The sequence below is a fragment of the Artemia sp. Qi Xiang Cuo genome, chromosome 20 (genome assembly GCF_049724085.1).
Source record: "Artemia sp. Qi Xiang Cuo chromosome 20, ASM4972408v1, whole genome shotgun sequence".
Taxonomy (NCBI): Eukaryota; Metazoa; Arthropoda; class Branchiopoda; order Anostraca; family Artemiidae; genus Artemia; species Artemia sp. Qi Xiang Cuo.
In genome coordinates this window covers 25,293,631-25,308,666 of record NC_142813.1, presented here as the reverse complement: position 1 = coordinate 25,308,666, position 15,036 = coordinate 25,293,631, and the positions used below count along the sequence as shown (strand labels likewise).

Below are 15,036 nucleotides of genomic sequence, written 5' to 3'. Positions count from 1 at the left end.
TAAAAAAACTTTTTTTTTTTTTAAATTTAATATATAACAACGCGTTAGGTGATTTCGAACGAGGTGGTTTCTGTGGGTTTCCATGAATAAACAAGCAATTTTCTTATCGTTTTTTTTTCTGTTTCTGAGAAAAGGCAAAATTTAGGTTGGACTATTCCTTTCCATTCATATTGCGGAAAAACAGAGTTCCCCTTTCTGTAGCTCTTACAGATTGAACGCAAAAAAAGGTTTTCACCCTTGATAAAGGAAAGTTTGACTTCGAAAAAAAAAATTTCTTATATTTCAGATTAAACCCTTAAGTGGACCAATCGAGGGTGGAACTCTTGTGACAATCGAGGGCAGTAACCTCGGATTGAAAGAAGACGATATACGCAACCGAATTCATATTGGAGACGTTCCATGCACTCTTGTTGACTATCAAGTTTCCGTGCGAATTGTTTGCCGAACTGGTGTTGCAAAACGAGAAATGGACAGCACGATCTCTATTGGCAACAGTGCAGGGTTTACGGAATCAAATGTTAAGTTCTCATACAGAGTGAGTGATTTTTCTTGTAGGTGAACAGTTGAATTTAATAATAAATTCAATAAATATGCAATCGAGAATAAGTTTTAAAATAATCTCTTAATAAATAGGAGACTAAATCATGTCTATTTGACTAGTTTAGCAGGTTTTAGTTACTATAAATATATTTAGTTTTTATATACTAAAAGAATAATATATGTAATAAAACATGTATCATATTTAGGGTAGTAATTTAATATTTTCATATTTTGGGTAATCTTTCTGGAAATTTCATTAGCTTCCACTTTTTCCCATAATTTTTTTTAATCCCCACCCATCCCCCATTCCCTTCTGGTTTCAATCCTATGTACAGTTATACACATTATGTTTAATTTTTTTTATTGATAAAAGTCATTGCTATTATAGCCGATTATGCTGCTAATAATTTAAAACGATGTCCTTGATACAGTCATTCAATCCAAGAGTGACGTTGGTTTAATTATGTTTTTTTGAAAATCTCAGTACAAATTCTACTAAAAGATCCTTCCTGCACATTTCAAGCAGTGCACTTTTAGCATTAAAATCAACTTGGTGGGCTGTGATAAAAAAGTTGAGAGCCTTGGCTAATTGAAAAAAAAAAAAAAATTCCAAGACGGATAGTTTGAGATAATCTACTTTAATGTGACCCCCACTTTTGCTATTGATAATATCGTTGTCAGCATCTTATTAGTATGTGAAGCAATGACATCTGTGGAGGGTGCTTGTCCATTGAGTGCATGAATATCCAACAAACAAAGGCTCAAGAAAGAGTTTGTGAGAGATAGACAGGCGTGCCTTTACAAAAGCTAACACACAAGTATTTGTCCAAAAAGAGAGTCATACTTACTCCCGCCGTCTACCCCTGCCATTTAACCAAACATTTGGAAAACTATAGGTTTCACTGTTCGCCTGCAAGTTCAGGGGGCTTGTTGGTCTTCTGTCAATCCTATGGCAAGGTATTCCACCTTTAGACTACAAGTGGCCAACCCTATTAGGCTTAGGTTTCACTTGTTCACCGCCTGTGAGCCCATGCAAATTCAGTCCCAGATATTGTATACAAGTCCAGTGGATATTGCCGTCAGGCGTCAACCCAAAAGTAATTCAATCTTTTATCCTTTATTTCTATGGCTACCTTACCTTAGTTCTGCCCTAGCAATGACATATGTATGGATGATAGATAGACTTATCTATCAACAAATGAAATAACGTCATTTTTTTTTTCAATCCTAAAAAGGGCTTATCACAGATTTTCCTCTCAATCCCTCGGACTATCTGTCTTGGTATTTTTTTACAATTAGTCATGTTTTGATGCCTACTGCAAAATACTTGATTTTCAATTCCAAATACATATCCCGGATGGTCTCTCAGACGATTTTTAGTTTCATCTGGCTCAGTTTGGCTGACAAACAAGATTATTCACTAAAACCCTTCTATATAAAATAAAGGCTTTCAAAAACTCATTTATGGGCAAATACAAAGCTGGCTTTCAATCATTGTGCTCGACTGTTGACCAATCTTCATCGTCACATAGGTAGTGGAGCGATTCATCTAGTACAACTGGAAACTACAATCAATTTCTTTTGCCTTCGATCTAATTTACAGGACAGACTTGATGCACATTATAAAGCTCTATGTTGTCCCAGGTGAAGTTATAGTGACTATTAAGAATATATTCAACCATTCCAGGAGCCAAATACATATCCCGGATGGTCTCTCAGATGAATTTTAGTTTCATCTGGCGTCTTTCAAGGCTGTGTTCTGTCTCAAAATATGCTGAATATATATCTGCATATTGGACTGTCACATACCAGTCGAATTCGGTGTATGCTGGCAACTCTGATCAGAAGTCTTCAACTGCAGCAGAACTCCTTGAACAGGTGAAATACCTCTGGCAAGTTGCGGAACTCTTCGGAATGCAAATAAATATCAACAAAACCAAAGCTATGGTGGTGTCTTGCCATGAGTAAGAAAATCTTCCGTCCCTAATCTTGACGACCAGATAGTGGGAATTTCTGATTGGTTTATCTACCTTAGAATCCACCTAACTGGTGACAATTGCTATACCACTGATATCGGACGTTGACTAGCACTTGCTAGCCCTGACTTCAAGAGACTATGGAAGATCTGGAAGTCTGGCTACCTGTTGAACCAGCTAAAAGTCCATCTCTTCAACAGTCTGGCTGTGTTGATTGCTCTGTATGAATACGAGGCTTAGATTCTGAAGAAAGAAAAGGAGAGCAGATTGCTCGTGTTCGCAATGTGGCCCGTCTGTCGTAACGCAAGTTCAGTTCCACAGATGATAAGAAAAACGAGGTGGCGCGAAGAATGCAGAAATTTTACGACACGATTTTAAATAAAATCAGATGTTAGCAACTGTCGTCACTTGGGCATGTCAAAAGAATAGCTGCTAACGTTTCGTAAGGAGAATACTTTGATAAACGATGGATGGAACACCACCACGACAAAGGAATAGATTGAAGTTATGCCGATAACATAATGCAATGCTGTACAGAACAGCTGTTGATAAATCATGATATTGAGCCTTTATTCATGCCCTCTCAAAGGTAGTGGTTCCAAATTCCCGTGAGAACAGACGGGAGTTAAGTAAGTAAGTAGCGCTCATGCAACTTGTGATTGGAGTTGCCGGATCTGTAATATGTGCGCACCGACTTCGGGTCCGATCCTAAAATTTTTGCATTTTATACTGTGACTTCTTAATTTTTTTTATTTATGGCACCAATTCAAACCCGGACTCCTGAATTTAGGTGCTAAACTTGGGGTACCTTGAATAATTATCTAGAGTGTTTGTTCAGTCGAAGGTGTATGTCATCATTTGGAGTTAATTTATTTCCCCATACTTTTACTCTTAAGTCTGATAAGCCATTCTGCCGACTCTGACTCCCAAGTCTTAGTTTATAACGAATGTGACTCATTGGGAACAAATTAGTTAAAAGCCTGCCACACACTCAAATAACAGGTCTAGTTTTTTTTTTAAGTTTTGGTTCTAATACCTTTCATCTTTTTTAGGATATTCAATTAGAGAAAGTACACCCCCTTTTTGGTCCCCAAAGTGGTGGAACCAAGCTCACCATTTCTGGGCAATACCTAAACATTGGCACCAATATCTCTGCCTACTTAGACAATTATCCTTGCATCGTCAATATTAGTCAATCCACCCGAACCAGACTAGTTTGCACATCGTCAAAAGCAGATGGTGAACGTAAAATATCACGATTGACGATTAGTATCGACAATGCGACGAAATTCTTGACAAATCGTCCATTCAGTTACATTAAGGATCCTAGTATATTGGAAATAAAGCCGTTGAAAAGTTTTTCTGGCGGAGGGAGAATGATTTCAGTTCACGGGACGAATTTGGATTGTATTCAACAGCCAGAAATGGCTGTTTATATAGAAGAGGATATGACTGTAATTAATAAAACTGTAAGTTCCAATGATTTTTTTCCTTTCCTTTTCATTGTAGTTTTAGGTTTCTTGAGGTATTGCAAACGAGTTTTTAAAGTGACACAAGTAAAACAGAACATTTTTTTTTCAAGGCTCTAGGAAGCTATTTTGTACAGTTCTCCCGGGATATTTCAAAAGACTCTATGTTGCACGACATAAATTTTAAGTTATAATACGGACATAATTAACCGGTTGTTTTCCATAAAAAGTTTTTTTTTTTTAACTTTGTGATGAGCGATTGATGAGTTCTCATGACGAGTTACAGCTGAATGGTTGACTCGCTAGACTTGTAATCATATATCCTTCGGGATGGGGGTTCGAGTCCGCTTGTCGCCAATTATTTGGTTTGGAACGAGGGTCAGTAGTGTGATTGGGTCAATTCAGCTCCAAATGAGAACCTGGAGAAATTTGGGGAAGGTGGACAGGAAATATTTGTGAAAGTACATGATGGCTTGTCCCCCCTTCCCACCCCCATTGTACATCCTGGCTGAAGGACTCCAAAACGGAGATCAGCATCGCCGGTATTGAGTGTAAAGTCCGGTGCCTTATCCTTTACACTTACCTTCATGATACCGTAAAGTTAATTTTGGAAATAAAAAAATCGAGTTTTATAGCAGTTTATTTCTGTAAATGTAAAAGAGATTAGAACATATTTTGAAAAAAAGATATCAAATATCTTGATGGCCGTACACGACATAAAGAATGGATATGGACCAATCAATAAAATGTACTGAGCTTCAGAGGTTGTGCTGTATCTTTCAGTTTTGGCAAAACCTGCCTTATAACGTCTTTTCTATTGTTGCAACCGAGTTACACTGTTTTGTCATTAATCTACAAATACGGATAGCTGGGTTAGTATTAAATTTTGTTCTTACCTTGAAAAGAACATGTTTCTTCTATTTTTAATAGTAGATGAAGCTAAATTTTAACCATTTGTAATTTTTATTCAAGTAGCATATAACTGGAAATATGACTTCTTCTCAATGCAGTTAAAAATGTGCTCTTTTTTTGTTACTGATTATGCTGTATATCCCCTATTTTCTCACATTAAAAGTTTTTTTTTTTATGTGTGATATGTCCATGAAACTTGAGGATTTTACCTAAGGGATTCATGCCCCCTCCCAAAAATGAAGTTCTGAGATGTTTACGGTTGTTTCTGTCTTTACTTTTCTAAATCTTCCTTATATCTCCCGTTTTTTGCATTTTTTAAAATATCTGCTGCCCCCCCCCTCTCCTTACCCAAATTAAATATCTGTGCAGGTGTCTGGTGTATGTTGTTTTATTTAAAGTACGTTGCTAAGAAGAAAAACGGCAAATAAGCTAAACTAAACAATGCTCATAATGTTGAAAGGGCTTTGACAGCAAGTGAACTATTTAAGCAGTGTCTGATTGAAAAAAAAAGAAAACAACTTAAGATGATATATTTTCTCTTCTGCAAGGAATGTATTTTGAAGGAGTTGGGATCAAATTCTTCATTGCAACATAAAACTGGGGCTTTGCACACAAGTTATCGAAAATCATGAGACTTCAGAGGGGGGGGTGTTGCCATGCCTCCCCCTCTGTCTTACCCGTCTTGTCTTGCTTGTATATTTACGATTATGAAAGCCAAAAGTACCGAAAATAAACAATGCTCATAATGTTGAAAGGGCTTTGACAGCAAGTGAACTATTTAAGCAGTGTCTGATTGAAAAAAAAAGAAAACAACTTAAGATGATATATTTTCTCTTCTGCAAGGAATGTATTTTGAAGGAGTTGGGATCAAATTCTTCATTGCAACATAAAACTGGGGCTTTGCACACAAGTTATCGAAAATCATGAGACTTCAGAGGGGGGGTGTTGCCATGCCTCCCCCTCTGTCTTACCCGTCTTGTCTTGCTTGTATATTTACGATTATGAAAGCCAAAAGTACCGAAAATTCACTCATATCACTTTTTCCAAATGTTTCTGCTTATACTCAATATGAACTCGTTATTTTTTTCTTGCTTCAGGATCTTTTCTCTTTGTCTATCCCTCTTCGTAAAAATCTTCTCTTTTTTTGTAAGTTTCCGTAGTGGTTCATATGTGATTCGTCTTCTTGCACTTTTGCAGTATTTTTGTCCTCTTTTTTTATATATATAATATAAACTATATGTGCGGTAGTTTTGTGTCGCAGATGTTGTCCAAATGGGATCTCAATTGATAGCCATTCATCCATATGATATTAACATCCAAATCCACATCGGTGATTGGATCTATTCAATCGGAAATATATTCCGATGATATAGTATCCCTTTTGTATAAATATCCTTTTTAGAGGGATATCTTTTCTAAATATCGAGCCTTTGGGTCTGTTTATATTTGTAATATTTCTTGATCTGTGTCTATATTTATGTATGTGTGTTATTGTCCATGAGTTTGTACGTGTTTGAGTCAGGGAATTCTTACTTTGAATAATAGGGGCTAGGAGACTTTCCAATTAAACTAACTTGTATCTATTTATTTTAAACCATAGGGTACGAGTTCTACAAAAAGAAAGAAATCTAAAAAACAATTTTGCAAAAACTGCGGAAAACATTCATTAGTTTTAGAATCAGGGAAATTAAAAATTACAGAAGAAAATGCAGTAGTTTTGTGCGTTACAAAATCGCACTTGAACAGCGTTATCGGCTTATTTATTTTATTTATTTATTTGAAAAACCGCGTATAAAAACATGAAGAGGCCCGGAGCAATAAATGAAAAAGACAAAAGCAAATAACGGACAGTTAGGCTAACAAATTGAGGACAAAAATATGTAAGTGAAGCATAATACTAAAAAATTGATGACTATATTATAATTTAAACAAGAATACTAAACGGTAGCTGGGTTGGATGTTTTCACAAAATTTTTAAAATCATTTTGACGTACTTGGCGTCTGGAGCAAATATTTGGCAGAACGGGAGAGGACAGAACGGATTTTTCTGAATCTGCAAAAAATGCAGGATATGAGGCCGTGCGACAGTGTTGTTAAGACTGACAAGAAAAATTACCCCCCCCCCTCCCCCCCACCCCCAGTTTAAAAACATTCAAATTAGTCATTAGCCCATAAAATGTCTACACCTGACTTATGCCATGCAGCATCTCGCCAAATCTCAGAATGCTAATTAATTTTACTAGATGGCTAGTTAATTTTATGCTTCAGGGTATACGGTTCTAGATGTATGCTGATAAAAAATTCATGAGATCTTTGGGTATTTTCGAACTTGATTTAAAGATCCATATTGGATCTCTAAAAGATCCATATTGTATCTCTATCTTCATATGGTAATTACTGAAAGGTTTTCAATTGAATATCGGTTTTATTTATTATACCTATTAGTTTTTAGCTTTTGATTTATATTCATTTTTGTATATGACTCTTTTTCGGTTTGAATGAACAGTTAATATTACTATGATAATAACTAGACTGTTTCAATTGGATATCTATCTATCACTTTTTTGTTTGCTTATACATAGTATTTCATTTTGCTTTTTAACTCTTTTAGCTTTTGTGTATTTTGGTATCATCAATTTTTGGTATATCACTTCGAACCAGGACTATGGAGTTGTTTTTTCGCATATACGTTGAGGGCTTCAGACAAGAGCCCTCGTGTTTTTTTTTTAATGACAGATATTCTTCAAATAATTCGTCTGTTTTCTTTTTTATTTTGTTTTTATCTAGCCCCCCCCCCCTTGCCCCAAAAAATTCATGTGATTATGCCTGGGTTAGCTCATGGGAATTCCAACTAAAGCTCCTAAGATTGTATGTCTCCAAGTCTAGCTCCTGTGTAACGGTTTCTACTACTCTAAATCAGGTAGCCTACTTATCTAGGGATGTTTTTTTTTGGGGGGGGGGGGTCCAAATAGGACTAGAATTCTGTCACCACACTGAAAACAGGGAAATCGTATGAAAACTATAGAGACTCATGAAATTTTTTCACTATGTTGAAATTTCGGAAGGGGGGGGGGTACGTTACAAGGTCCAGTTCCTTACGTAAAAGCCTGCTTGAATATTTAGCTGCATTTTGTTACCAAGTGAAAAACCAGGTTACTTTGTATGCTTGTGTTATTTAGATCTGAATCTTAACGCTAAAGCTACACTAACGCGATGTCGTTTCATTGAAAAAAACTTTTCCTATAAATGATATTCTTTCAGTTACAGTCAAGGCCGTATCCAAGGGGGGTTTGGAATTTGACCCCGCCTCCCCCCGAAATGTTTGTCCGACTCGTAAAAAAGAAACAAAAATGAATATAAACTATTTTTGTTGCGTTTTTTTTAGGTTTTTTTTTTGTAAAATCCCCCCAAAAAAAAAAAAAATATTGTAACCGCCCCCCCCCCCCAAAAAAAAATCCTGGATGCGTCCCTTGTTACGGTAGTAAATATTTTTTGCCTTATGGGCATAACCAGAGAACATCAAAAATTTACGAAGCTGTAAATATATTATGGAGATTCATTTAAAAATTAAATTCATAAAAAAAGACAGTTTAACCAGAAATGAAATGTGTGATGTCCAGTACTGATCCCGCTTGTTAATAATTATTTCTAGTTTTGGAGGTACTAGGGTGAACTCCAATTTATAAATTTTGGATGCCAGATTTTGATTCCTATTTTGTATATAGTGCAACTTCTACCTTTAGTATGTAGATGGTAGCTACTAACCTACAGGGTTATTTTGTAAAACGTACTGGTGTATTGAGGGTCTGTGTCGTAGTTTTTCATTTGGCCAAGTTCTTTTTCCTGCTCCATAATGCGCTAAGTTGTACTCCCGAGTTCCAACTCTTGCTAGAATGCCTGAATTTCTATAGACTTGGGTTTCAGGGTATAAGTAACCAGCATCTAACGATCTTGCAGCTGACTCCAGACAGTGGCAGCTGACTCCTTGCAGCTGACTTGATTTCCGGAAATGGAGGGGAGTGGAATGTATTTTTCGAAATTTAGAGGGGAGCAATTTTTGTTGTTTTCCCAGTTTTTTTTTTTTTTTTTTTTTTTTTTTTTTATGAAAGTACTAATAAAAGCCATTGTTCAATAGAAATACCATAAAGGAGATGCTTCTCAAAATTTAAGAGGGGTTAAACAATCTTTGGGGGAAATGACTCTCTGCCCTCCCCAATTGACGCCAGAGTCACCGATTTAATCTTTTTTTTTCTTTGCCTAACCTGAATTCACCTTCAAGCTTCTAATGGTTATTTTTATTTTTAGCTTTGTCGTGTCCTGACACAGTCTCAAATGGAATGCCCTTCACCAACTATAGATTTCAAAACACTTCTTGAAATTCACACAGCACAGTTGAATGGACATAAAACGTCCCACCGTTCTTCTCGTTCTTACAGATCATCTCATAATTATGATACAGAACGGTCAAATTTAAAAATCCCAAGAAAACGGACTTTACGTTCTAGTAGAGCAGACAAAGTATTAAATTCTGACTTAGTCATTCGTAGATACCGAAACGTTCCTGTAGTGCTAAATGCCGATAATGGAGTTCGTAAGTACCGGGACGTTCCACCTACACTAAGTTTGCGAATTGGATTTTTAATGGATAATGTTGAATCTGTTCGTGATTTAAAGAAGCACTTTCAAAGTATACGTTCCCACGTTCAATATGTCGAGGACCCTATCTTCTTTCCTTTTGGTGGAATTTCTTCTGTCAAATCTTATAAAGGAGATACTTTAGTTATTGAGGTAAAGCTTTCTTTTTATGTTGAATCAAGATTTTGGATCATACACCACAAAATAGAGTGTGTATGTAACACTTTTTTTCCGAAAATGAATTATAGATTTAGAAACATTTAACTTCTGTATGATATTTATCCCCTGGTCGCATGCATGCACGGTGCTGGAATATTTACTACATTGGACATATAGGAGAGATTGAATGGCTGACTATGATACACTTGTTTATTATGAACATTTAGCTAAAAGACTTCGTAATTGCACTATTTTGTGTATATAAATTTAGGTAAATAATTTTTTTTGTTAAATACTAAATAATAAAAGTAATGGAATAAATTTTATTGACCCTGAAAATGCGATAAAACGAAGCTATGTTATTCTACTTCACACTATATTTTTCGTGTTTTTTTTAAATCTTCGAAAAGAAACTGTTCCCGCGGAAATATAATATTATAGTATATAGTGTAGTTTATAGTATATTTGACGCACACAAGAAAGAACGCTGGACCTTGGCCACAAAAAAAAAGAGAACAATATACAAATACAATTGAAAGATTCAATTTTAACTTTTATGTGAAAACGATCAAAGCAAAGAAAACCATTTAAAAACACTAATTCAAACAAAATCATTAGATAACACCCTCACGATGGACTATTATAAATCTTATTTGCATTTCTCCTTGAAATTGAGAAATCACAAAACATGTCCTTTCGATTAAGACACGACGTAATATTTTATTCTTTTCATGTTGTATACGTTAATGCCCTTTTTTCAATTTAAATGTCAGTCTTGGGATACTTTCTGTAAAAATCGAAATTTGAACTCTACTGATTTTTAATTTGATTACAAAATTGGATAATTATACTTTACTCGTAATTTTATATGATTTTTTTTTTTTTTTTTTTTAAAGTATAGTATTGAGTTTTCCGCCGTTACAGCACACAAAGATTACACCTTAATCTTTAATCTGCTACCGTTTTTAATGTTGTTAGTTCATGTCTTCTTTTATTTAATTATTTTTCGTTCTTTCCAAACTGTTTTTTCTCTTTCTTTTTTATTTATCTTCTCTTTCTTTCCAGACCGTTGATGGTTATAAAGGTAAGTAAAAAACAACTCGTCAGCTACGCGCCCCGATAAGATGTATACAATTTTCGTGAAAATTTTTCATCAAATTTAAGACGGCTGAGAACCCTAGAACGGAGTTTTCAAGCCACCAATCCACAAAAAATACACTTTTTCCAGGAATGATAATCACATTCTTTTTCCCAGGGGCGATCTAACCGAATCGGTGGCTTATAGGTCGAAGAGCTTATTCAAAGGGAAATTCAATGTTCTTTTTTTTATTATTATTATTTTATTTTGTTTATAAACTAAATTAGCATTTTAGCCATATTATGGTGCGAAATCTCAATTCTTCGATAACGAGTCCTCTGAGACAAGTGCAATATGATTAAAATTTAAAATTCTTAATTGAAATGCTTCGAACCTGGAATAATAAAATTGTCTGTTTAAATGCTTTTAAACGTATTTAAAAAAGACCAAATCTAACCGTTAAAAAAGAGGGAAAAACGCAGTTAGATTTTCATTTTAGGAATAACTAATTCTTTAGTTTAGATCATTCTGGGAAACTTCATTCTCTTTTTTCTTATTTATTGTTTGTTTTTAGTTATGGCTAGAGTGATGGATATTAGTTTTATTTCCTTTTTTATGTAAATGATGCTTATCAAGTTCATAATTTATCTCTTTTTTTACCAGGAAAACACTGAAAAAGTTCTATCAGTGGCAGAATTAACAAAAGCCGTGAATAATGTCTTTTATTTTAATTTTCACTATTTCTTTTCTATTGCTAATTCACGACCTCCTTAGTGATTATTCTCTTTTTCTTTTATTTCTAAAAGACCGACTTTCACCCCTACTAAAAAAGCAATCAATAAGCACTTCTTCGTCTCTTTTTTTTTCTATATAATATTTTCAGGGAAGAAAAGGAAGACAAAAGAAACCTTTATCAAAGCTATTCATCATTTTTAAGGATTTCATTTTTCTTTTATTGTATTCTCCTCCATCGCAACTTCTTTGAAGTTATTCAGTACGGCAAAGACGAAAGAAATCAGGAAAAAAAGATAATATGCTCAAGTTTTGCTAATCAGAGATTTTAATAAACGCTTTGTCTTCTTCTTCTTCTATTGTTCCCTATGCCGGGATTTGAAAGAAACGCCTAGGACACTTATAAATTCTAAGTATCATCAATTTCTTGTTTTTTTTAATTGAAGATTGTTCAAAATAATACTTTGTTGTTTTTGATTCTAGTTCAGGGTAAATTTCTAAGAAAAAGTTTGACGTTATTATTGTAATCGTGTCACCGAATAGATAAAAACAAATAAAAGGGGCTGGGACTCCTTTCCTTTGAATAAATAGGCTCATCCCTCTAAAAAAATTAGCTTATCAAAATGATCAAATAAGTCGCTAAAATCAAACTCCTGAAATGAGTTAAAGTCTACTTTAAAGTTACTAACCAAGCATCTATAATTGCCACAATCACTCTTATCACCTTTCTTATGGAGGGATTTTATTATAGTTTTCCTGAAATCGCTAGGTACTTCCCCTTAAAAAAATGTTTTTATAATCTTCAGTGAGTTATCTCTAACCTAACAACCACCACACTATCAGCACCTAGGACCTTATTATTTTTTAATCCTTTTAGTTCTGTATTCTTCCTCACAAAATAAATCTTCTTTCGCATCCAAAGTGTCATAAATTTTTCTTTCTTTACTATGTCTTTTCCTGTAAATCTATCTTGGTTTAGCACATTCACAAAATGTTACTTTTATACTACAGTTTTTTAATTTATTTCTTGTTTAAGGGTAAAAAAAAGCAACAAAAAAAGCAAAAAACAATTTAGCGTATTAAAAAGCATAATATTTCTCATTTAAAGGGCGAAAACTTAAATTTGGCATGCGATGAAACAGATGTAAATGTGACAATAGGAACAGTACAGTGTAATGTGACCTCACTGGCGACAACTCAACTTGTTTGTTCTCCACCAGATATTCAACCTTATGGAACGGATGAAAATAATATTCCAACGGAATCGCGTTTGCCTTTAGTTGTGGTTCGTGTTGGACAAAACCTTCGATATCCTATTGGTAAGCCTTTTTTCATCTTTTTGGTAAGACTGTTTTGTTACATTGTACGATAAAATTTTACTTTTGGTTTAGTCGGAAGAGGGGGTATTGATTTTTACTCCTCTCTCCCTCTATCTATCCGTATTTTGCAATTATTTGATTATTTATGCAGTCTTTTTTAGAACTCTGATATTTATTGATTTTTTTCTTATAACTTTCTCTTTCCTATGCAATGGTATGGCTTTTCATCGTTCGTTCCTGCTTGAGTGTTACCCTTAAATTATTAGGAATGTGTGGTACAATTTTGTAAGCCCACCAGCAATGGTGTATTGAGAATTTTGCTTTATGGAGGGTCGAGGTGGCACCCGCCTAGAGGTTCAGTTGTCAGAGGTTTAGGTTCTTACTAGCAACCCAATCTATTTCTGTCTCAGCCCCCCCCCCTTTTTTTTGTGAGGACTCATGTGTAATTTGTTTACAAAGCTTTTTTATTACTATGCTATTGCAAAACAAGTTCTAGAAGTACTTCTTGGTGAACTTAAGATCAGAAGCAAAAGGACGAGCAACACTTCTTATAACCTGATACATCTCGATTTTGTTTGCAAACTTAAAAGATCGTCAGTGTCCACATCGATATTGCAACTGATGTGGGGATAGTTCGTTCAATCTGCCATTTCCTGTATATCGGTGGTATGATTTCAGCGACTATAGTATGGTCAACGAGTGCTCTGCTCATGTCTTATTAACAGCCTTGAGTGGAGAATGCATTAAAGACTCCTTATCCATCCCAATAGATTCAAGCCCCCCTTCTTTCCACCCTCCCAGGAAGTTCTTATTTCCCTTAAATCTTTGCTTACGACATCCTCCCATCCCATTCGGGGAAGACCTGATTTTCGTTTGGCCCTAGACAGCTCGCCGACAAGGACAATCTTTGGCAATCTGTCATCCTTCATCTGCAGAACTTGTCCTAACTATCTCAACCCTTATCTCATTATAGCCCTGGAAAATGGGATACAACCACGTTTTTCGTAGAGCTTACTGTTCAAGACACTGTCAGTCAGTCGTACCTCAAACACTCCGTTGGTAATTTCTCTAGAAAACATCTAGCAAATCCTTCTCCGTTTTTCGGAGCGTAAACGCTTCAGAACCATACTTGACCCTTTTTATCACTGTAGCTTCCAGTATTCTAATCTTGGTTTTCAGAGTTATCTTTCTGTTCTTTCAAACTTTGTTTTTAACTGTGAAAAAACACACTGGACCTCGGTTATTCTATATTTAATATCTTCACTGCACTCACCGTCTTTACTAATAATTTTACCAATGAAGGTGAAGCTGTCCACATGATCGATCTTTTCGTTATCCAACATCACCTTTTCACCTTCACTTATTTCCAGTCTTTGCGACTTAGTCTCCTTAAAGTTAATTTTTGAACCTATTCTTGCACCTTGAACTCTCGAATCCTCTAAAAGTTCATTCATTTTGTTAATATTTTCATCTAGGGTGCTTAAATCATAAGCATAATCTAAGTCCAGGAGAGGTCTTACTTCCCCATAAGATTTCGTGTTCCCCCATTGCTTTCGCTGTCCTCGTTAGGACAAACTCCATCAAAATAATCCATATAAATGGGGATAGGAAATAAACCTGCTTAACTCCTGATTTAATCCGAAACCAACTACTAACCTCATTTCCTACCTTAACCGCAGCAATGTCATTCTCGTACATAGCACTTATCACTTTGACATATTTATCTGGCATACCATACAAGGATAGGACCTTCGTTAAACCTGTTCTATCAGCTGAATCGAACATTTATTCATAATCTATAAAACTAAGGACTAAATGGTGTTTGATGGCTTTCTGCGTTTCAAAGACACCATCAGCGACTTCATAAGCTATCTTCCAGAAATCCTTCCTCTTCTATACTGTCAAATTTCAAACTCTCCAGGCTAGCATTCAACTATTCCTGAAAAGATTCTCTCGAAGTCCCATCCTGAAATCTACCAACACCATTGCTTCCCGGAAGGTAGTTACTCTTCCTAAATTTCAGCTTTAAAGTAACCATAGACACTACTAAATGGTGATCTCTACTTTTAGATTAATAACAGCACTCCTATATACCCTAATATCTTGTATCAATCCTGCCAATTCAGCAAAAAGACTAGTCTTAAAGACAGGGGCGTAGCTCCAGCATTTTTACTGGGGGGAGGGGGGGGGCAAGAGGGGTCCATATCCCGATAGTC

General features: G+C 35.3%; 1 protein-coding gene across 2 annotated transcripts in view; it reads left to right on the top strand.

Moving 5' to 3' along the window:
• The window catches only part of PlexB (plexin B), a 305,515-nt gene that overhangs the window by 237,598 nt on the left and 52,881 nt on the right, over positions 1-15,036 (top strand). For both annotated transcript variants that reach the window (XM_089106186.1, XM_089106185.1), the window contains exons 11-14: positions 287-535; positions 3,569-3,985; positions 9,203-9,685; positions 12,610-12,820. In XM_089106186.1, coding sequence (XP_088962312.1) covers positions 287-535; positions 3,569-3,985; positions 9,203-9,685; positions 12,610-12,820 — 1,360 coding nt within the window. The remainder of the gene's footprint in view (positions 1-286; positions 536-3,568; positions 3,986-9,202; positions 9,686-12,609; positions 12,821-15,036) is intronic.